The following is a 24,595-nucleotide window of genomic DNA, read 5'->3' on the forward strand; positions in this document are numbered from 1 at the left end:
TTCCTTGCTCTGTGGCATCACTTGTGTTTCTGGAAATAATTAGTCGGCAAATGAATGCCTGACAAGCAAATCAGGTTTCCCCTTAATAAACTGGAGATGTACGTTCACATCAGACAAAAGCATCAGAGGCTCATGGCTTCATTAAATTCATATATGTGTATATATGTTTCAGAAAACCTCGGCAGTCACTAAATGACAGAGATATGATGATTTTCTGACAACAATATGAAATATAAAATATACATTTTGCACCAAGATCGAAAACAATATAAAATAAACTTCACTCCCTCGGGGCAATGACGCGTGAAGGAAATTGGACGACACTGCTTCACAGAGTAGCCCCTTCAGACACGTTTTTCTTAACATTCTGTTAACAGGCCTTTTACAGTTTGTAGAAATGGCTGTAAACTTTGTGATCTTGACCAGACCCTTCTTCTAAAATCCTTAGAAGAATTTTTACCATGATTTCTACTTTTGTTTTAAATGGAGGAAGATAAGGCAGAGAACTTTTCTTTAACTGCAATTCGTTGAATGTAAGTTAGTTGGGATCAGAGGGAAATGTCTACTGAAATGACGTCTGTCCTCTTGCACCCAGATTAAAACCTCCTCCAACTGGCTTTAGGGACTTAGGGCTTAAATCCTGAAGGAGAAGGTGTATTCCTTCTCACTGGATTGTGAAATGATGTAAGATAGTGGATTCCAAATGGATTCTTTATGTACTCAGTGAAATGAGGCACAAGATCTTTAAGGACACAACTATTCAGGAGGGACTGTTAGGACCCTGGGGCATCCTAGACCCTTCCAGGATGGGGTTTCATGAAACCTATGTCATGTTTATTATTTTTAAACACTATTTATAAACTGCTCCCTGGGAATAGGTTAGGTTTTTGTTGTTGTTGTTTTAAATAAAATGTACCAGCTCTTTCAGGAAATGTCCTGAATGTTCTGGTACTAGGTCCTGAAAGAATTAACCCATTTTACTGCTGAAGGTTGCTTGCAGAGTGTTGTTAACTGTAGAGGTTAACACGGTGCTGAGAACTGAATCAGGAGGCATGTCAACTGCTTAGGCCCAGAGCAGGTGCCCAGAGAGAGAGTTAAAGAGGGAATACCACACGGCACTGACATCTGTGTTTGATTTTGTCATTTGTAACTCAGCTGTGGATCCAATTATGGAATGGACAAATAGAAAACGTCCTTTTGGATGCAGAATGTGAGCTCTGTACCGGCAGGCAGGGTGGGTTCCACAACGCCAGGCTTGGTTCTCTGCTACCGTGGGCTATTTTCCCAGCTCGGCAAAATCCTTGGAAAAGGCAGATGACCTGCCAGAAAAATGCCTGATTCTCCTCAAGGATGGGATTGCTTCTTGGAAAGGAGCCAGAGCCTAGCTTCAATTTTTAATTAAACAATCTTAATGTGGTACGTTCATTTCCATAGCACTTTATAATGTTCATAGTTCTTTTACACATGACCACACTTCATCCTCTCATTCGACACTTCAGTGAGTATGGAATACCACTCAATACTCATTTCAATACTCAGTGCTTCAGTAATGTTGGCAGGCCAAATAATACTTCCCATTTTACAGATAAAAGCACTGAGGTTCCAGAAAGTTAAATGACTTGCCCCAAGATACCTTAGGGCAGACTCAGAATTTGAACTCAGATCTTCCAACTCCTAGGTCCAGCGCTCTTTATAGTATAGGACATCCCCTTCTCACGTTCCTGAGAAGGAGGTAGACCCTCTACGTTTGCAGGGGATACCAAGCTAAAACAGGGGTAGATGACAAACTTGAAAAGCCAGGAAGAAACTCAAAGTGACCGTACACCGGAAGAAACCAAGTTGGGTCAACCCCCTTGTTTTACACATCCAAATCTATATTGTGCCTATAATTACTATTTTAATTCCTGTCCTTCCCAATATATGCCTGTGAGGGCAGGGACCCCAACCTCTAAGCCAGGGCTTGGCACATAAAAGTTATTCTATATATATTTGTTGAATTGAGCTGAAGCTCTTAAGGGACTTTAGAGGAAAGTTAAAGGAACAAAGCCAGAAAAAGGCCATTTGTGACAAAGCAAGGCCTGACCAACAGACCTCCAATCCCAAGGCCGCAAGACAAGACAGTGGTCTCAGACTATGATGAGAGGGGCTGAGGAGTTATGAAGAACGTCACAGCAGTTGGCTAAATGACTGAAGAGGCCAGAAGGCTGTAAACGTACTGTGTGGGATTCGGAAGGCAGCACAGTGTTTCACTGGCCGGGGATGGTCCAGCTTCGCACCTGGGACAAGACAAGCTCTTAGGCGACCTCTACAATCTACTGCCACCCTCCCTGTGGTAGATGTGCCTGTGAGGTCGCTACTGAAATTGGCAAGCGTCAGCAGACAGGAGTACCTCAAATTGGGAAAAAAAACACACATTTTCTCCTCAATAGGAGTTGTACATTTCTGTGAGCAAATTTAGATTCTACATCTGTCACGAGTTAGCATACTGATCCACAGTTAACGACAATACAAAAGTGTGTGTGTGTGTGTGTGTGTGTGTGTGTGTGTGTGTGTGTGTGTGTGTTGACAGGGGTGGGGGTGGGAGGTGTCCTCAAATTCTGGCAAACCAGATACTAGATGCCAAAAGGAAAGACACACGGACACTTCCATGCCAACTTTTCTGTTCACGTGGCAAAAATAGCAGGGAGAAAATTTTCAAAAATAAAGGACTAATTCAACTACTGTGAGGAGTAGACTGTGAAATGAAGGAGATCTGAAATTTTTCTCTCAACTGCAAGACTTCTCTGAGGAAGAACAGAGCTAAAGAGTGAACAGCACTGAATGAAACGGCTGTCCATGGTGCTCCTCTCAGGCCCGCCTGGGGCCTTCACGTCCGGTCGCCGGGCGGGCCCCGGTCGTTTACCACACAGGGGAGCTTCCTGTGTAGGACCGCCGGGCGGGGCTTCACCAACCGTGTTTGTGGCCACCACAACTCTCCAGAGGCCCCTGAGGGGCACTACTGTCACTTTCTAGGGTTTGTAACCATTGTGGGATCAATGAGAAGCACAAAAGCAAAATGTTGTTTTTTTCTTATTTCTGGATGGTGGTCAAATGACTAGGAACCAAGGAAAGGAGGGGGAAACGAAAAAGAAATTCAGAAAAGGGCCAAGCTTTCCCTGAAAGCGATGATCACCTATGAACCATAATATTGCCCAAACGAAAGCACCCTGTAGAATCTAGGGCTATGGAATCTCTGAAGTCATTTAAATGTAGATATGTGACGGTGCGTCCCGGGCTGGTGATTCAAGTGTCATGAATGTGCCAAAGCACATGACTGTCTTTCTAGGAACAGCGGCGTGGAAGGTGAACTTCTGCCATGTATTTTCTTCTACTTCTAACAGGGAGAGGACCCCCAGGGCACTGTGGGGCCAGAGGCAAAATTCTCTGCTCATCTCTGAACTTTTTTCTTAAAATAACTTTGGTGCACAGTGATGCTAAAGAATGACAGCTCTAAAGCATTTCTGTGCACTGTTGACCTTTCTTCCCAATTAAAATTACTTATCCCTTTGTGCTTTTAAAGATGTCACATTTTTATTTTAGTAAAAGTCAAATCAATTATTACTTAAAGCATGTAGAGTGGAAGAGGTGGAGGGAAAAGAATCTGAACCTGCATTTCAGAGGCCTACTTAATCTGTTCGCAGTGTGGTAACTGCATTTTAATAAAAACCAAACCCCAGCATGATCATTCCATCCTGCTGGCACGGCTGGAGGGCTGCAATCTTTATAGAGCTTTGGAGAATCCCTTTAACCATGATCAGAATTCTGAACCAGCTTTTCTAACGAAGGGTGAACAAAAGGGAAGCGTGAGTGGCAGATACAAAACTAATCAATTTGTAAAAATTCTTCCCACTTCGCAGAAGAAGCCTCGTTTCCAGGGTGGTCTTCTATGCCTATACAGGCCATTTTCCCCACTTATAATCGCTTGGCGATGTGAACTTGTGTAGAGAATCAGAAACCAGATTGAATATGAGATTCGTCCTCAATACTGCACTCGGCAGAAGGGGAAGACCTACAAGACATATTCTAACAGCCTGGGTCTTTTTTTCCCAAGTCACAACATCAGATTCATTATTTACCTCTTAATGACGTGCCGGTAGCTTCTACAAAATTTATGTGTGTTCAAATAAGAGCCGCTTAAAAAAAAAACCAAAAACCTGACTCTGGTCCAGTTAGCAATAAGCCTGATAAATTAATGGTTAGAGGTTTTTAAAAAGACAGCAGCAAAATCAATCTTTACATTAGTAGGGGATTTTAAATTAGTTCAAATCATGCACAAAAAGAACAACAAAGAACAATAAGGTTTCTTTCAAAGCAGACTCCCAGGACTTAATTTATAAACACCTGCAAAACTGAAAAGGGTAAAAATGCTTCATGTTTTCATGGTCTTCGAAACATAGCGAGTCTACCTCAGGGGAGAAAGAACGTAACCCAGATGCACAATGCATCGGGATTAAAGAACGTGGCAGGGGAGACAAAAGAACTTTAATATACACATTACCATCTTTTCGTTGGTCAGAACGGAAGACTTGCCCGGCTGATAATCGTAAATGCTTTTGGGCTCTGCACGGTATTTCCTTGTATCCACTTTCTTATCTGGGGGCTCCCAGTCGTTTCTGTAGAAAAAAAATCCTATTAGAGCTATTTTCATGAAAATTGGCATCCGACACGGTCTGGCTTTGGCTGACTGTAGTCTAATCAAGGAATTTTTATATCCGAAGCATAAAATCGGACCGGACGCGAAGCATTTAGTTGTGCTGGGTTCCTTCTCAAAATAACCAGTTACGTCTCTGCGTTCGCTTCACAAAAGGCTTGAGGTGTCCTGTGCTCAAAACCAGGCACCAGGAAGCAGAGAGAAGAGAACGAGAAGAAGGGTGGGAAGCAGCCTCAGCCACACTTGCTCTCGTCTCACGAGCTTATCATTCCCCAAGCATGCCTGTACCTCCCACTCCTGCTAGTGCAGTGCAAGAGAACGTGGGTCCTGGAGCCGGGCGGCTCTGGTTCCAGTCCCTGCTACAGCGCTGCTGGCGTGGTGATCTGAGCCAAGTACCTTACCTACGGCTACTTTAGTTTCCTCATCTGAAAAAGGGGGATGTTGTAGGGGTTAAATGAGACAGCTCACGTAAGTCACTTTGCAGAGCACCGGGCTCATGGTGACCACTCAACAACTGTTATTGGCTATTAACAGCCATGGTCTTGCCTGTTTCACACCCTGCCCCAGTAGTCACCAATACTGCAGCCTTTGGCACAGCTACTTAATTAACCTGAGCCAAGGATGGGTTCCAGGTGAAATGTGAATCCTTAAAAATTGCAAATTTTTAGTGCGTGTACATTATTGCATTTTGCACTGTGATTATATTTATTTTTTTCCTGCAAAGCTATAAACTTCTCGAAGGCAGGGACAATGATTTATATATGCTTCTATTCCCCCACAGTATCCGGCTCAACCTGTACACAGAAGGTACCCAGTAGATGCTTGAGGTATATCCTGAACCTCAAGATGAATGCACTTGCGTGTTTACCCACAGGACGTAAGGGCATCCTCAGCTTTCCTTTCAAATTAATTATCAAAGCATAAAAAGGTTACTCCATCAGGCATAAGAACTCAACAAAGAAAAGCAGGTCATTTACTACAGCCATTGGGAGATGATGAACGCCATCAGCGTAACCAGTCCGAGCCTTATCTTTCAGGGATACGCGTTACATAAACAAATAGATACTAATATGTGTGGCTTCATTTTAAAATTATGGGCCCCTTCAGTATGCACAAAGAGTATAAAAACACATGACAAATCTTACAGCTAAGATTTCTCTTGTGAGAAGGGTAAAAAGACATGATAATTACAGGCAACATTAATTGAGCCATTACCATTAGTCAGGCACTACTACAAATATTATATGCATTGTTTTATCTTCACAACATCCCTATAAGTGTAAAACGTATGCCCATTTAACGGATGAGGACATTGAGACTCAGAATAAGTCACTGCTCATGAGTGACGGCACAGGGATTCAAAGTCGGGTCTGCTTGACTCTTGCCTCCAAGGCTGCCTGCCCCAGTGGAGAGAGACAATACTTCACTGCTAGCTTGGGTGTGAGTGCCCTAAATCTCAGCTGATGATGGATGGGGGAGCTCTTACCTTTCTGGGCTGGATTTGAGTGAGGAAGAGCGGGTTGGGAGGGGGAGTGTGGCCGACCGCTTAACCACCTTCTCACCGTCAATGTAGCTCATCTCACTTTTTGAGCGAGGCACAGAAAGGGGAGATTTTGCTAGAGAAGAAAAGTGGGTACAAAAGACTTTCAAACCTGGGGGAAACCAAAAACAGGAAGATATCCTCCCCCATCCACCACCCTCTCTTCCTCCCCCGCGACCAGAAAATTCTGCGTCACTTACTGTCTTCAGAAAAGGAGTACCGAGGCGAGTACAGATCTGAATCATCATCTAGTGAACAAAACAAAACACAATCAGGAGGAATCTGGCTAAGGTAAGAGAACCAGGTGACACGTCCCCCACTCACACCATCCTGCACCAGCATCCAGCCACACCGGGGGCCCGAGAGACAGAGGAGGGGCCCAGGGCCGGAAGCCACACCATCGCAAACCCCATTTGAGAGCCCACCCAACCAAAGAGGGTCTGCAGACCTGGAGGCTGGAAGGTACATTCATGACCCCTGCGGGCTGATTGCCACCTGCCACCAAGGAAGCATGGGGACAAATAGCCAAAGGTCCTCCTCAAGACAATTTCCACAAGCAAAGCTAGAATGCAGGGTCCCCAGCCTGGGCTGGACGCAAGGGCGGAGATAGGTCCCAGACTGAGTTCCACACAGTCCCCCAGGACCGCCACTAGATGGAATGAAGAGGCCCAGTGATGTGGGTTCAACTGCCCACCTCAGCTGTGACCCGATTTATACTCTGAGGTCCCATTTAAGTATCACTTAAAGAGGTGCTGCAGCTGAGAACACAGTTCGACAAGCCCCTCATAATCATTTGTTTTGATTCCACCTCCATCTAGTTGCTTGAGTAGCTCGCTTGTCTTGGAACATGGCACACCCTGGCAGGTTTGCTTTGCAAAGGTACTGCTCAGCCTAAGTGTCTAAACCATGACTCTGGACCAAATCAAACTCACACGGTTTTGTGAGACTGCTCTCCAGGGGAGAGACACACGTCCTTAAGTAAGGGGAACACTGGGACACGGACACTTGTAGAACCGAGACCAGATCTGAGCCACTCACGTTAGTGGTCGCCCTGAACTAAAAATGAGACCACACGCACATTTATGGAAACAGATTTTCAAACTGGAACTGTCCTGAAAATGTAGGACATTTAGTCACCACATCCACGATAATCCCTCCAAAGCACTTCTCCAACAAGAGTTAGGCTGAATCAGTCGGCTGTTCCCATTTTCTAATATCTTGCTAACCTGAATTAAGAATTCATGAATATGAAATGAAGACCCAACTCCTTCCCTTAAAATCCAGAAGAGCTTTAACAAAGAACACACAGTAACCCACAAGGACAAGCCAAAGAATCCAATGTAATGTGTTGACAAAGTGCTAACCAAGTTCTGTCTCTCTGCAAATCACTTTGAGTTTCAGAGCAGTGAAGTCCAGGATGTTTCGTGAGATAAATATTATTTTGAGTATTATTCAAAGACAGTTTCTCTATCACCGCTTCTTATCCCATTTCCTCTCCTGATTTTCATCTGCCCCAGGTCTCTCCCAGCCCAAATAAAGGAAAGGTATCAGGTACCAAGTTATCTTTCCCTCCCTTCCTCCTTCTGCTTCGAGGGTAAGAACTAGTCAACATCAAAGTGGAACAAGACTTGGGGGGTTCAAGCTCATTTATGTTAGCTTTTGAAAACAGGGCAGAAGGAAGAGATAAAATGATATCCAGACATATTTGTGGGGTACTGTTCCGAAGTATTTTGTCTTGCCTGTTTTTGTTTTTTCACAGAATGTCTGATTATCGTACTGAAATGACACGATGTCAGAGAAAACTAAACATCAGCTCTGACTACAAAGATGTGATCAGAAAAACGGCGTCTGCCAAATGAGAAATTAGCTTACTTAGGAACACCAGCAGTACATACTGCTTAAAATCCAGCCTAGCATTTTAGCTCAAAACCCTCTCTCTGAATCATGAAGCAACAGCTTATCCATACATGGTAAGGTCAGTGTTAATGTATAACTATTACCTGGTTCTTGGGGCAAGAAGCAAAATTTTCATGGGGGCAAAATAGCATTTAAACATTCAAAATATTAAATATTCAACTTGTTTTAAAGCCCAAGCTCTTTAAAAATTTTCTTCTTCTTAGAGCTTCCTTATGTAGAATTCTGAAATATTTGCTAGAAGGAAATGACAAATAGTTCTTATAAGATGGGGAAAAAAAAATAGCACAGCTTGGAGAGTATGTGTATTGAACAGAAGGAGAAAAATGGGGGTGAAGGCAAAAGAGAAGTCTGAGTGACTGAACACTCTTAAAGCTACTTCTTAGGGGCGCCTGGGTGGCTGGCTCAGTGGGTTAAGCAGCCGACTCTTGATTTCTGCTCAGGTCATGATCTCACAGTTCATGAGATTGAGCCCCAGGTTGGGCTCTGCACTGAACCTGCTTGGGATTCTCTCTCTGACCCTACCCTGCTCTCTCTCAAATAAATAAACTTACCAAAAAAAAAAAAAAAAAAAAGAACCCCAAAACAAAAACAAACAAACAAAAAGCTACCTCTTATTTGTCACCCATCCAAGGCCAACATAGGGCAGGAGTGCCTCTGAGCTTTTCGTTTCTTTCTCAGTGTCCATCGGATCCGACTCTGACATGTGGATTTCAGTTTGACTTTTAAGAGGGCAAACTGAAGTTCCATGGATTCCGTTGAACACTAGCAATTAGGGCAAGTTGCAGGGAATGTAAAATTTATTTAAACTTTTTATGTTTGTCTTACAAATCTAGTGTAAGAAAATTTTACCTATGTGTGTGAATAAAAATAATAGCTGCTTCCATTAAGTGCCTAACAGTGGCTGATAATTTACCATCATCTCAATTCTTGCAAAAACTCCTGGAGGTATAGAAATCTCTCATCTCATAGACAAGGAAATTAGGTCCAGGGACGTTAAGAAAATTTGCTCTTAGCCTCACTGTGAGAAAAAGACAAAGCAGGAATGGATTCAAGGTCTTTCCGACTCCACCTCCCTGTGCTGCCTCTCAGCCCTGTGACAGGGATGGGTGCTCCGTGCTCCGGTTCACCCCAGTCTCATCTACCCAATCGTGGGGAACACTGTGGCTATTCCCTTGTAATTTTTGTTGTGGAAGAGGCAGGGGAGGGTGCTGTTTTGAAACTCAAGTCACGCACTACAGTGTTGGCCAGACTGACTTCCAACCCTTGGAGCCTTTGCTCCATTTTTCTGCATCATCCCCTTGCTGGTGATGCTTAAGCAAGTTTTCTGAGTCATCCACTTCTAGTTCTCTCCTGGTCTCCAGGGACAAGGGTAAAACTGAGTCACTCTTGCTACATCCATCATCCACTTGCTGCTTCTCTTGTTACCTTCTCCTGGCAGACTGAGTCCACGCTGGGGTAGATGGATAAGAAGTTAGAAATACCGAGGAATGGGAAAACTGGGTGCAAGGGTCGCTCTTCTGCGTTTCTGTACACTAGAGTTAGCCAAAGGGAGTGTATTTTTAAGCACAGTTAAGACATAGCAAATGAAACGTTTCTCCAGTTGTCTGTGAACACAGACATTGTCTGTGTCTCAAATCCTGCCTTTACGGTTTCTCCAAGGGTTCTTTAAAGCTGTGCCTTAGGGGGCTCAGCTGAGCCGGGATCTTGTGATTCCTGTTTGTGGTGGAGCCACATGCTGACTGTGCCCCAGAGCCCCAAGCAAAAAACACTAAGCTTCGGCAGCAACACCCAGAACTTCCGGTGCCAGTGACTTCCAGGAAGCTCTGACACTAAGTAGGATTTACTCAGAGTGAAAAATCCACTTCTGGAACCCAAAGGCCCCTGCTGGGCTCCGATGTTTACACACCAGTGATTGCCCTCTAGGCTTTGGCAATCTGTCCTTGGAGGCTCGATTTGGGGACAGCTACTCTCCTAAAACTGCCAGGAAGCACATAATTGCCTTTTCAACCACAGTGACTTTAAATGAACTTCTAAAAAAGACTTTTTTTCTGGGTTTTCTGGGTTTCTTTTTTGAGAATTTATAACAATCTTAAAAACATTGGAACAAGTGCTGGTTGAGAATGATTATTTTATAAAAAATTATGTAACTAAAATGAGATAATGAGCAAAAAGGAGTATTTACATAATCACTTGCCTTTATCAAATTTTCATTTTATGCATTTCTTAGGCCTTTAGACTTACAACTATTTCTTTCTCTTCTTAAAAATTTTTTTTAATGTTTATTCATTTTTGAGAGACAGAGCATGAGTGGGGGAAGAGCAGAGAGAGAGAGAGAGAGGGAGACACAGAATCCAAAGCAGGCTCCAGGCTCTGAGATGTCAGCACAGAGCCCGACGTGGGGCTCGAACCCACAAACCGCGAGATCATGACCTGAGCCAAAGTCGGACACTTAACCAACTGACTACCCAGGCGCCCCTCTTTCTCTTTTTTTAAAAATAAAGTTTACTCATTTATTTCGAGAGAGAGCAAGTAGGGGAGGGGCAGAGAGAGGAGAGAGAATCCCAAGCAGGCTCCGCACCACCAGCACAGAGCCCCACATGGAGCTCAATCCCACAAACTGTGAGATCATGACCTGAGCTGAAATCAAGAGTTGGACACACAACCCACTGAGCCACCCAGGATCCCCTAAATTTACAATTATTTTTCTAACATCAGGGGCAGATTTCTGACACAACCTTTATCTACTGCACAAATTAATTCCTTCTCCTGCTTTACCCCACACACTTAGGAAGAGGAGGGATAAAAGAGTCAAGATAGACACATACTCACCCTACAACCAAAAATATTCAAAGAAAAAGATGCATGCAGAAGTGGGTACAAAGTCTGGGTGGGATGGGAGAGCAGAATGAGCACAAGGAGAAATGGGGTAAGGTGGTCAGGCATAGTCCAGGGAGCTCAGGGATTCTCCAAACTGTCTTCTGTGTTCTGGTTAAAGGCAAATTTCAGGGGATTAAAAAAAAAAGATCCTGATAGGGTGTAGAGTAGCTATAGAAAACAAATTCATAAAAAAAAAAAAAATCTGAAGGAAAGAATGATGTGTAGAAGGGAAGAAGGGGAAGGAGGAAGACCTGGGGAGGACCAGAGGGCTGGAAAAAGACTCACCGTCCTCATCTCCAGTGGCATTCCTGGCCCTTGGAGGTGGAAAGGGAGTAGCTGCTAGTGCCTCTCAACTATCTTGCAGGCCCGTCCAAGACTCCGCACTGGCTGGGCGGAGCCGTCCTGCGCAGCTCCCGTTAGGAGAGCAAAGGTGACCGGGCAGCTCGGTCCGCCTCCTCTGGGCAGTGCTAGCTAGCTGGAGCTTGGGGCATGGGGTGCAGATCCTGGCCAGGCATTTTCACAATAGAACTGTTTGCTTGAACTCCAGCAAAGTAAAGCTATTCTTAGAAATCTTGAAAGGCCAGTAGAGGATTACTTTAATTCGGTATAGACGTGCCTGGGAAAAAAATCAGCCTCCTAAATCCTTATTCTGGCACATCCTCATCTAGGAACAAGGAGAAAGCTCAGTGAGACAGACCACTACTGCATATGTCACCATAACTTGAGGATGCCTTGGGGTGGTGTCTTGAGACACTTTGCCAGGAGGTGGCAGTGGTCACCATCAGCCTGACTGGTGGAAGAAGCATCCAAAAGCAAGAGGAAAAGCTGGTCTCTGGGACTTTACCCCTTGGCTAAGAGGACAGCCCTCTACCCTGACATGGCCAAATGTATTCTCAGGACCATGGAAAAACACACCAGATACTCAGTTTTATGCTGACTTGGAGGCATTACTTGAAAAGCTCTGCCATTTTGTGGACATAAAGCAGGTCAAGAGAGCCAACATCATTTGGCATGTTTAGAGTGGGAAGGCTAACTCTTTTGAATCTGTATTCCCTGCTTGAATTCTATATCCAAATCCCCCAGATTGCACTGGCGAGTATCTTCTCTTTCTTGGAGGGTGGGAAGGGTGGTATTCCTTCACGCCAGTGGTTCCCAGTCCTGGCCATACGTCAAATCAAATATCTTGGGGACCTTTCTTTACATACTCCCAGAAATCATCCCGGGAGACACCGGCTCAGCCTATTCAGAAGCAAAGCAGGCTGGATGTCCGGAGTTAGGTGTAAGAAAGCCCTTGGCAAGAGGGGTCAGCCAAGAACACAGGGTGCAGCAGGAGAGGTAGAGGAATCAGCAGTGCAGCAGAACAGTAAGAAAGAGCCCATGTGTGGGGGTCCTATAGATCTGGGTTTGAAACCTAGCTCTGCTACTTATTGGGTGATCTTGAACAATTACATAAGTTTCCCGAGCCTCACACCCTTTATTTACGAAATGAGGACTTACCTCAGGGGGTCCCTGTAGGGATGAAACAAGGTGACGGTTGTGATGCACTCAGGATGTGGGGCCCTGTATTCGGTAGGGGCTCAATAAACGGTGGTCGTGGCAGTCGCTGCAGTGGTTATGCCATTATTGTTGTTGTTGTTATTGTTATTATTAATAGAATTAGACTTGTGAGCCGCTGAGGTTTGAGCCACCACACTGCTGTTTCCCAAAGCAGGAGACGGGGGAAGAGGCAGCGGCAGCATTTCTGAGGCTTCTCCTCCACAGCTTGTTCCTCTGGCTCCTACTCCAGAGGAAACCAGGGGCAGGGCATCTGAAGACCCTCCATAGCAGCCCCTCCACATCTGGGTGCAGCAGGGGGTGGGGCTGGCTCTTGTGGCCATCTACGCTCTCTCACCCCACCCCAACAATCTTTCTGTCCCAGTGACATCCCAGATGCTACGAAAAGACATCTATCTGCCTTTGAGAGAGAGAAGAGAATGGAATTCACAGACAGGCAGCTTTGGGTCACAGAGGAAGGAATGATGGGGAGGAGAGGGCGGGTCAAGTGAAGGCTTAAAAAAAAAAAAAAAGGAAGTAAAACTCATTTGCTTAGCCTTACTTGAGAGTTATTCCCAAAGGAATTGTTATTTTTGATAAGCTTTCTAGTGACCAGGGTATACAGGGAAATTTCAAGAAATACGTCTCCTGAATCCATTCTGTTAATTCCCTAGCCCCAATTACTCCCAACTACCTCATGAAACAAAGACCTCCTGTCCCACAGAGTGGTCTCAAAGATTATAAAATGATTAGAAGTGACCGCGCCCTGTTGGAATTTATAGGTTTCTTTTAAAGTACATTTTAAACTTCACTGATTAAGACATAATTCTACGTATCTTCTGAAAGTCTGGATAGAAGTTTACTCTTTCATGGTAGTACTTGGGCGGGGTGGGGAAAGGGTTGCTAAGCTGGCATAAACAAACTTTCACATAGTCCTTTACTACTTAGGAGAATCAGCTTTCAGACACTTAGTCTTTTTGTACATCCTCTAAACAACTAGAATTTAGGCAGAGGCAGCATCCCTGAGGCTAGGTTTTGACAGATTTACTGAAAGTAATTCTAGTTTCAGATTCTGAGTTCAAGCAAAACAAAAAACCCAGCAGCAACAGCAGCCCGCTCTTCGTAAAGGAGAGACTCTGGAATGATGGCTCGCCTTCCTCATTAAAGCTGGCTATTTTTTCATGCTCATTAAAATCTATGGGTAGAACCCTGGTTAGGTGCTGATTTGTCCTTAACACCTTTCTTTGAAAGGCATAAATATCTCCCACGTTAAGGTGTGCAGAGCTCAGGGCCACCTGTTGGAAGCACACAGGGCTGGCACCGGTACCAACGACAGGGCTGAGAGGGACCTGCCAGAGCTTACCGACCTCAAAACCACAAGCCAGAGAATCTCTTAATACCTTAAAAAAAAAAAAAGAAGTTAAAAAATACCAATTCTTTAAAGCGATTTAGCTCAAACATTTCACTCATTTGTAAAAAGCCTTCATCCAGTTGAATCCGTCTGTGGTCTATGTCTGGATCTGTCATCTTGAGCAGGGAGCAGGGGCGAGATGGAATCTACCCTATTTTTAAAAAGGTCTCCAGGGAAAAAGACTTCTTAGAAACTCGTGTGAAAACCTAATCATCTTGGTTGTTATGAATCTTTTATGTTCAATCTAATTTTTTTTCCCTTTTTATCCTTCAAGACAATTTCATCCTTTTTGGTCTTTGAAAATAAAAAATATTAAGGTTTGCTTCCCACTTTACGGGTGAAAAGCTATCATATCGTCCCTTACTGTTTATGCCTCAAGGAAAAATAACCTCAATTCCCTCTTGCGCCTAACTTGATGTGTCCCAAACAGCAGACGTCATTGTCAGCTGGGGTTGCTAAGGTGTGGCAGCAGATGACACGGCAGCTCTGGGCGTGAGGCCACGAAACCCTGGCTTCAGACAGACAGCCAGGCTGACCTGCCTGTGGCAGGCCCCCGGCATTCCTCCAGTGCGACGGAGTCACTGTATTTCTTCCCAGGACTTCTCCAGGTGGCCTTCCTCTGCCCACAAACACTGTGCCTTCAGGCTTGCAGTGCCCTTGTCACCTTCTCCAGAAGGGACCCCTACCCTAGGAGTGCGCTGGGCTCTCAAGTCCAAATGAGGCACCAACTAAACACTGCACGGTCAAAATTACCCTAAAAAAATTTCTCCCTCATTCAGCTCAGTTGTTTCTTAAGCAATGCTTTTGGCTGGAATCAGCACCCCAAGATCAAAAGATGAGGTTACCTCACACCAAATAGGTTCTTGTTGGAAGTGGGGAGGTTGCTGATTATAATGAAATCATCAGCATCTGATGTGAAGCCTGGGTTTGTTTGGTAGACTTCTTTTCGTTCAGATCCAGACATGAAAAGGTTGGAAACCACTGACTAGCATATCAAGGGCAGAGCCAGAAGGGAACACGGTATTTTAGCTAAAACTGTATCTAACACTTCCCAGAGTGTCATTTCATGCATGTTAAGTAGTCAATGAGAGTTTGGTGAATGAGTGAATGGACGAATCTACCAGTGATGAGAAGGGCTGTGCGGGATGGCTTCTCGGCTAATCAGAGCACAGAAATACGGGGGGGTGAACTGGGCTTCGTCCCTAAAAAGGAATGCTGGTACCAAAGCCTCACTCATCAACATTCTCCAGGTATGTACGGAGGGCCCCCTTTCCACCAGCAAGCTTTCCTCCAGCCTTCGGGGCATATGCTCTTGCAGCTGCCCCCCTACAGACATAGTGCAATGAAGGGGCCGCGTCTACCTCTCTGCCAGACGTGCACTTCTGAAAACAGAGGACTTATCTTATTCGTGGTACTATTTTCGGTTCCAAGGACAATGCAAGTGCTCGGTACTAGTTGAATAAGTGACGTTCAGAGCATTCAACATCTCATCCTAGAAGAGCATTTAATGAAATGTCCTCTGTGTACCCCTCCATTTCCCGCTCTCTGGGTCACTCACCCAGAGATCAGACGATCCCCAGGACAGGATAATTCTCAGGATGGTGCCTTTATCTTACCTTTTAGAACCTTCTTTGACACCAAGACTTCTTGCCCCAGAAAAAAGTCTTAGGTACAAGTGTGGCCATCCTTCCCAGCAGGTCCAAATTCCTAGCCAGCTCTTTCACGAAACATTTTCTCACTTGGCCAAAACCCTTATTTTTGAGAGATGTCATCTCCCACCAGGGCTGAACCTCATACCTGGAAACCTCTTTGGGAATTCCTTACCAAGGAGACGCACCCTGAGGGTCCATGACAAGAGGGGGCCGGCGACAAGTTGTTGCACATGTAGGAAGTGGGTAATTTTTCTGTTGTTGACAGGGGGCCTGTCTACCCGCTCCCATCAGCATCACAACAGCCTCCCTGAGTCACTGCCCAGCCACCAGCACCATGTGACCACCCCAAACACTGGCAGCTTTTCCCAGAGCCCCACACGTTCAAAGCATTATAACTAAGCTACATCGGTTACCCAATTAATCATGTAAACTCCAAGGGAACGGTATGAAAATCCATCCGGATAGACTCAGGTCATACAGTCAGCGAGGAGTGAAGCAATACCACAAAACACAAGGTTGGGGGAAGCAAAAGATTGGGAGACAGCCCGTTAGCCACCAGAAAAAACCCCAAGGTGAAGAAGAAAGTAACAGCACCAGTACAAAGAGAGGCACGTGATTTTCCTTTAATTACCTTCAGATTTAGGACTAGGAGTAGATGCTGGAAACTGGTAGGTAGGAGTGTAGGGATTGTCCTCTGTAGCAGAGAAAAGCAGTGGATTTTGAAACCACCCACCATGAAGTGGAGGAACTGACAAATCCCCAATTGGCTCTTTTGAACGATTACCTATTTTAGTGTTATTAAAGCACACAGCATCACACTTAAAACGAGATTAATGAATTAGAAAGGCCTTAGTTATTTTAATATAGCACATCATGCAAATGAGACTTTCACCAACCGAAAATGACTATAAAAAACAAAATCTAAAAGCCAAATCTTATTCCTATAATGGAACTATAAGAATTAATTTAAGGCTAGGACAACAGATACACTGTCTAAGTTTATGGTACCTTCAGAATTTTGCTGGATTTCAGGAAGTTCAGGGAATTGGTACGTAGGGAAATAAGGGTTTTCTTCAGGAGTGTCTAGGCAGAGGAGCAGGTTTGGGAGAGAGAATAGAGGAAGATACAAATGGAGAGAATGAACGAACAGGGATCCGCGCACAATTCAGGCCCCTTGAATTCTGGAATGTACTAGGCTTCACGAGTGATAGGAAAGAAACTCAAATTGCTTTGAAAAATCCAGTCCTTTCGCCTGAATTACTGAGACACATCTAAAGAGACAATACCCTTTTTCCTCTTGGACCAAGAATTACATATACAGAGGATCTGGTAAGCAAGAGGGATTTAGTACAAAGCTTCAAGTTTCCAAACAAACAAGTGGATTCTTAATTTTTCACACATCTCTGTCTACCATTAGGGCAGGTAGTTTTGTTTAGAACCTGTAATTTGGGTTGAGTTAATCCCTCTAACAGGAGAGATGCTGCCTGTGGGGCCGAACAACATACTGTTCACATATGCACCTGTGTCTTGGCATTTGGGCTGCCGAAGCCAGGTCTCAAGGTGAGAGAAACACAGATTGCTGGGGGAAATGGACAGCAGCTTTAGGAAGTGACCAGCAGAACTGACGTCACCCAATTGGAGACCCAGCCTCAGGCATCACCACCATGACTGAGCTCGGCTACCCAACCAAAGTGGATTTACCCTTGGTTTAGAAACATTGAGCATCTTGGAATTTTGAAACAGTTTGGAGAGAGGCATGGCCAGCTTCATTGTGAACGCTGCAGGAGCTAATTAACAGTGGCTTTAGCTGGCAGCCGCAGCTAATCAGAGAGGCTGGTTATTTGCTGCGGCTCAGGCCACCATCGACCAGAATGCTTTCTCTTTGCCTTCATGTGTCATCTGCCAGGCGGCCAGACTGGATTTGGCCACAGGGAATGACAGGATGCTCTGCCTCTGGGAGGAGGGGTACCCTCCCCACAGCGCAGCTGCATCCCTGCCTGTCAGCTGACTGGTGGCACAGGCGCATGGGAGCTGGAGGGGTCATGAGCCGCCTGAGCACTGGCCTGGGTTCTCCCACCATGCTGGATCCCCTGCTGATAGCCCAGGGGACCCCTGCTTTGGAGGCGCTTCTCTTCGAGCTTCAGCGGGCTTTGGTGTGTCAGCTCTTGACTGACTCTCAGGGCTACCTGCCAAGTGCTGGCTCCCAGCTGGGGAAGATTATTTTTCATGTTAACACCTTACAGGTGCACCACACATTCTCCTTCATTAGGAAGAATTCGCGCTCATTTGGACCCTGCAACATCCTTTGGAGGAAAGGAAGAGGGATAAATGCAGAGAGGCATGTGACCGGCCCAAGGTCACATGAGTGCTTGTGGGACTGAATCCAGGTGAGACCAGTTTTCTTCACTCCCAGGTTCAGTGCTTTCTCAACTTGCTCTGCCTACAAGGCAGTCACGGGCTGACACGGGGAGCTGCGCTGAAAGCTGGAAGCGGGTGGGAGTCAGCGCTGCTCACATCCTGGGCAGGCAGATGCTGGGCTCAGCCTGCTGCAGCCCACGACACCCGGGAGGGAGGACTTGCGAGCTGACCTAAAATCCCGCATGTGAGGCAGGGCACAAGCGCTCCCTCCCCACTCTGCTCTGCAGGTGCATGGCTGGGCTCAGGCAGGCTGGTGCCCAATGGGTCGAGCGTAGGGCCCAGTCTTCTGGCATCCTAGCAAAGCAAGTCTAAGTCCTCACCACATCAGTCAACATAGGAATACAGCACAGCTTCTACAAATGAAAATCAGTACCTCTGTTTAGCTTGTGGATCTGTTTAAACATGGTCTTGTACCAGTCTTTTGATCGCTCGGTGTTCTAGAGAAAAACAAAGGCAAAGGGTAAAATAAAATGGAAAATGTCAGCACGTTTCAGAACCTCCACGATTATGAAAGCACAATGGAAAGTGACATCTGACGTCAAAACTCACGTAACTCTATACATCTTGGTGAGCCTACATTTAAATCTTTATTAAAAATGCAAAACTTTTAAGAATAGATAAACCAAGAGATTCCGACCTGAATAGGTGGCCAAAAAGAACGCAGATTTTGAAAAGAATAAACAAAGATCCTCTTGAAATGTGTTCATTCAATTTTTTAAAATTTCATTTCTTAGAATCTGTCTTCATTTATAGACAACTAAAACACAGTAAAGCCTCCCAGAAACATAAAAGGCAAAGGATATTTCCGTTTCAGGCCAAGCCCCCACCCATTTCAGGTTATTCTGTAGCAGAGTAAGCTAAGTCACCTTGGAGAGGGCCAGATTTAGAACACATACATTAAAATGTAACCAATTCTAGCAGCCAATGCCAGAGAGTTTTCATCTTAACCACAAAGCTGGGCTGTTTTTAAGATAAATATAAAACAAGGAAGGGGACGGATAGGTAGTTAGGTCAGATATTTTCACTACCACTTTACAGATGAGGAAATGAGGTACAAAGTCGAAATGATGCCCAAGGTCACAGGGCTGGTGAGAAGGTGAGTGGGAGGGCTGCTCCACATGATGGTTAGGGGGCATGGGTATGGGATTCAGAGAGACTGCTCCTTCACCCACAGGATGTGCAATCCTGGCCAGGACCGTAATCACTCTGAGTCCCTGTTTCCTCATCTATAAAATGGGAATTACATCAGCGTTCACCTCATAGGGTGAATGATGACATGGTGCACTCAGCAAGCGGTAGCCACAATTACTGTCGGTCACAATTCCCTTTCTACCTATTATTATTTATTATATACTTATTATTACTTAGGGCCAGACAACAGCTCTTCTGAGGCTTAGCCCACTGCCATTTCTACTGGCTTCCCCCAAAGGGAAACAAAATCCAGTCCGTTCATTACATGGAAACTGTAGAGAAACATCGCAGCCAGTGTTCTGAAGGGCCCATGGCAAAAAATGGGATTCCCTCTAATCCAGCTTCAGAAGTCAGGCTTCCATTGAATCCCTTAGGGCCTGCATAAGGCTGGCACCCCCCAGTACAGAGGGGGAGATCTGGGGCAGCCTGTATTCATTCTGTGGTTCCATTAGTTTCTTGCTCACCCCTGATGATGGGGTATCTCTCATCCAGGAAAATGTCTTCCTGAACCCATAACCAGGGACCCTGAGCCCCATACTCTCTTCAGGGTTCTGTAATCCCGGACCCACAATTTCTGAGTGTGCTCCAATAGACAAAAGAAGGGAGACTTGGAAACAATGCCCACAACATCTCCCCTTGAACACGCATGTGCCCGGAGCTTCTCAGAAGTTCAGCTGCAGAAAAACCGCTCTGCCTTTGCCCCACTCTCCTTTACCTATAGTCACATGAACCCAAAACCCTTTTCTCATGAGACTTATTAACACTAACATGTTTTGGGGAACAGCTACTGCACTCTGAGGTCATGCACTTAGGACCGAGGTGGGGCAGGAGGCTGGCACACAGCTCTGGGAGGCTCTGTGGCCCTCAGCAGGCTTGGAGGGCGGGCAGTGGCGAGGACTTCCTTATGAGGCCTTTGCAAACCACAGGGGGGCTCACACGCACCCAGGTGCATACTGGTCACTGGTGTAAGAGGAAGCCTAAGGAAGACATCTGGGTCAGTGTTCGTACCCGGAGTGGGATGCCCACTTCATCCATGGAAACATCGCTTAGGTCCTGAGCACTCTTGGCCACCCGTCTACTGTCATCCTTTGCCTTTTTTTCAGGAGCCCTTCCAGGTGAGCTGGGTTTTTCCTGGGCTGGTGCCAAGTCCTGCTCTCCCACTCTTCTTTCTGAGACAGGATCTGGAAGTGAGAAACAGCTGTCAGCTGAAGCTCTTCTGCTGGCTCTGAAGCAAAAATCTCCCAAACAATCCAGCTGGGGGGAGGGAAGGGGTGTATTTGCAAATTCCCAATCAGAAGGAGTTTCACTTAAAGCATGGGTCAGCAAACTATGGCCTGGTTACCTGCTTTTGTAAAGTTCTACTGGGACATAGCCACACCCATTCATTATGTATTATCTATGAATGCTTTTGAGTTACAACGGCAGAGCTGAGTAGCTTGAACAGAAACTGCATGGCCTGCGAAGATGGAAATATCTACCATCTGGCCTTTAAATTGCTAAGTGCACATTGGAGTTTGATTCAGGACTAGAGGTTACAGAGTGCTAATAAACATACCACGTGTGGTCTACAGATTATAAAATTACTTTTGATACTGTTATTCCAAGCCACGTCACTTATCATAGGAAGGCACTATGGCTATGCGTGCACATGTCCTGTGGCCATGAGCGTGGGCCTTCAAGGAGCTGATGGCCCGTGGGCAGAGAGGGCAAGGGAGCCAGGGACAAGAATGCAGGATGACCAGGGCTGAGAGTCAGCATCCAACTTAGCTGAGGAACTGAGGTTCTGGACTGACCTCTCAGAGGGAGTCAGCCAGACGGGAAGTGAAGGGTGTTCCAGGCAGAGGGAACACCATCAGGAAATGCAAGGGGACTCTGAACTACTCTGAGTTCATTAGGTGCCAGGTACTGTGCTAAATTCTTCAAATACATTACCTCAGTTCATCCTCCCAATAACTATATGAGGAAGAACCTGTTATCCCTCCATTTTTTTAAAAAGTTAAGTGGGCCAAAGCACAGAGAGGTTAAAGTACCCTTCCCGAGGTCACACAGCTGGCATGTGGCCAAGTTGGGATTTGGACTAGGGACACCTGACTCCGGCAGTTCTCTCTGAACCATATCCTGTCTTGCCTCCCTCAAAGATGGCACCATCGAGCCTGGACTGATCCAAACAGAAGTTAGTAAAGGGACTGGGGTGGGGAAGGCAGGGAGAGATGGCTGTTTCCATTCAGGCATGGTAACTTTGACAGTGAGACATCCAAGCAGAAATAGAGGAGCGGGGCCCCGGTGAGAGGCCCTGGCAGGAGTGCAATTCCCAAGCCATCGGGATAAAAGCAATGGCTGAGGTCAAGGAGATGGAGGGGTAAGTGCGGGCAGAGTTACGGGCTGACATCACGTGCTGAAGAGCAAAAAGGACCCCCCAAAGGATGCAGGAGTTATCAGACGGAGAGGAGATGAATCAGAAAGGAATATGAGGTGTTGCTGAAGCCAGAGATGTGAGGGCTTCAACCCATAAAGGAAGGAAGAAAAACCAGAGCATAGAAAGGGGGTTCAACAAAGCAGAAGAGTCACAGGATCCCCGGTGGGAGCAAGTTTCAGAGGGCAGTGATGGTAGATGCCAGATTGCAGGAAAAGCGATGAACACGCAAGCAGGAAGTAGGGAAGTAGCTAGTGAGGGAGTCAGCACACAGGCATGGACTGTGGCAGGTGGCAACCAGACAGGTCAGGAGGTTAAGGGAGAAAAAGGTTTAAGCTGGGCTGGGGGGGGGGGGGGAAGGGGGGGGTTGGTGTCTAAGTCCTAGCAGTGACACCCATGAGGTGAGACTGATGGGGACAGAGATGTGCCCTGGCATTAGGAAATGCTGAGTCAGGATCTGTTTACTGAGAGGTTTTCATCTTTAGAAAAGGAAAAGGTGCAGAGTGCTGGCTCGAGACTAAAATCCAGTAAAAACAAGGGACCCGAGAGCAGAGGCAAAGTTGTAGCCAAGTCAGAGATGACCGTGTGTGGAGGAGGGGGGGGGTGTGGAGGAGGGGTGGGGAAGTGGGGTGACGTTGCTTCAGCTGGGCTCAGGTTCTACAACCTTCACAGCCTGCCTGCCCGACAAAGCGACACTGCCTGGATTTTTCTTTTTTTTTTTTTTAAATATGAAATTTATTGTCAAATTGGTTTCCATACAACACCCAGGGCTCATCCCAACAGGTGCCCTCCTCAATGCCCATCACCCACCCCCCCCCCCCCCCACTCCGCATCAACCCTCAGTTTATTCTCAGTTTTTAAGAGTCTCTTATGGCTTGGCTCTCTCTCTCTTTTTTTTTTTTTTTTTCCCTTCCCCTCCCCCACGGTCTTCTGTTAAGTTTCTCAGGATCCACATAAGAGTGAAAACATATGGTATCTGTCTTTTTCTGTATGGCTTATTTCACTTAGCATAACACTCTCCAGTTCCATCCACGTTGCTACAAAAGGTCAGATTTCATTCTTTCTCACTGCCAAGTAGTATTCCATTTTGTATATAAACCAACTTCTGAACCAAGTACTCATTCTGTGACCACAGAACGGTTTCTAAACTTTCTGTGCAAGACTCAGCTTAGTGAATGCTTCAGAAAACCTGATCCCTGACATCATCACCATGAGCTTTAAAGGATGTTACAACCAGACTGGCTTTATGGGGTGAGTTCTCAGGCTCCCAGAAGGGAGGGACAAGGATTTGGCAGGAAGCCTGGCAGTGTAGGGGGGATTGCAAGTTACCAAAGTCTACCCCTGAAATGGCTCTGCTGAGCATTTTCCTCCCACCTGGAAAGGCCTTCCTAAGTGTCACCACCAAGCAGCAGGTGAGGCTGATTTTGAGCCGTCTCACCTGGTGCTTGGAGATGCTCCCACTCCTTGCTCCAATGTCCTCTCTTCAGAAGCAGAGCACAGACTTGCCATTCTCAGGGTTTTCAGGCCCAGAGAATTTTTTTTAATTGTTAGGGCAGGTGGCTCTAACAACAATCACTTAACTGCAAAACTCAGGCTGACAGTTCATGGACTTGTTCCAAGGCTGTCAGAGTTCTTCAGATCTACAGAAATGAGCCCTGAATTATTTCACTTCAGAAGCTTGTGATCATGCAATTCATGATTGAGTGAATTTCAGTGTACAGAGAGATGAACTGCAGCCTCAAAAAAAAATTTCTTTTTTAAATATATATAGTGAGGGGCGCCTGGGTGGCGCAGTCGGTTAAGCGTCCGACTTCAGCCAGGTCACGATCTCGCGGTCCGTGAGTTCGAGCCCCGCGTCGGGCTCTGGGCTGATGGCTCAGAGCCTGGAGCCTGTTTCCGACTCTGTGTCTCCCTCTCTCTCTGTCCCTCCCCCGTTCATGCTCTGTCTCTCTCTGTCCCAAAACTAAATAAACGTTGAAAAAAAAAAATTTAAATATATATAGTGAAAGCCCAAAGTGACACTTCATTGTACCATGCAGGTGACAGGACCACCCTTTGACATCTACAATGAGGGTTTGCTGCTATTTCTTAATAGGCAAATACTGACCCCTCAACAGGACATCCAGGAGCATTTCTTTCTAGTTTTATACTGATTTCAAAAGGAAGGTGCTGCAAAGGGTCGTTAAATAAGTGACAATGCTGACAACCTGGGACAGGGCCTGTGTTTGTGGGCAGCTTCCCTTTTCTTCACACCCACAGATTTGTGAGTGAGAGCCACAGCAATGCTGACATCTCCCTGAGAACGTATATCAGCCCCTGTGCTCCAGCCCTGACCTGTTTTCCTCTCCATCTGCCCAAGAGGACCACGAACTGAGGTGGCTAAACACCATGTGGGACTCAATCCCGAGTGCATCTCACTGAACAAGAAGCCCCATAAAGGCTCAATAAAAACCCATTAAGGACAGTGGGAGAGATGGGCGGCCCTCCATGTGCCATCACCACAGGTATGATGGGCAAAGCCTCACTGATGGAGTCAGTGACTGGAGTCAGCCCAGCCAGCCTTCTCTCCATCAAGGGCTTCTGAACAAAAGGGTGCCTTTTTTTTTTTTAAAACAAAAACGAACATTTAGTGTGCACTTACTTTATGTCCCACTCTATCAAATACCATTAGTGGCTCTGTCCCAAAACTCAAGGAAGATGGAAACATTAGGCTCATTTTGGAGCCAAGGAAGTGGCCTGGTGGAGAAGCCCTAACATTACAGAGCACTTTCCAGTGTGCAAGGCATACCCCCCTTCCTGTCACACGTGGTCCTTACACCTCTTTGAGGCAAGGACAAGGATTATCATCCCCATTTCCCACATGAGGAAGCTGTGGCTCAGAGAGGTAAGGTAATTTACCTAGGGACACACAGTTGTAAGAGGAAAGAGCCAGGACCAAACTCTGGGTCTCCTA

The 24,595-nt window shown here is 45.9% G+C and overlaps 1 protein-coding gene across 3 annotated transcripts in view; it reads right to left on the minus strand.

Annotated features, from left to right (window-relative positions):
- SORBS1 (sorbin and SH3 domain containing 1) overlaps nt 1-24,595 on the minus strand; it is a 231,778-nt gene that overhangs the window by 58,446 nt on the left and 148,737 nt on the right. For all 3 annotated transcript variants that reach the window (XM_047073202.1, XM_047073204.1, XM_047073203.1), the window contains 5 exons: nt 20,238-20,410; nt 18,412-18,475; nt 6,431-6,478; nt 6,177-6,306; nt 4,538-4,652 (listed from right to left, as the gene is read on the minus strand). In XM_047073202.1, the coding sequence (XP_046929158.1) occupies nt 4,538-4,652; nt 6,177-6,306; nt 6,431-6,478; nt 18,412-18,475; nt 20,238-20,410 (530 nt within the window). The remainder of the gene's footprint in view (nt 1-4,537; nt 4,653-6,176; nt 6,307-6,430; nt 6,479-18,411; nt 18,476-20,237; nt 20,411-24,595) is intronic.

Source organism: Lynx rufus, unplaced genomic scaffold (genome assembly GCF_022079265.1).
Source record: "Lynx rufus isolate CCGP_SWC_20201006 ecotype Redwood Valley unplaced genomic scaffold, mLynRuf1.p SCAF_11, whole genome shotgun sequence".
NCBI classification, from domain to species: Eukaryota; Metazoa; Chordata; class Mammalia; order Carnivora; family Felidae; genus Lynx; species Lynx rufus.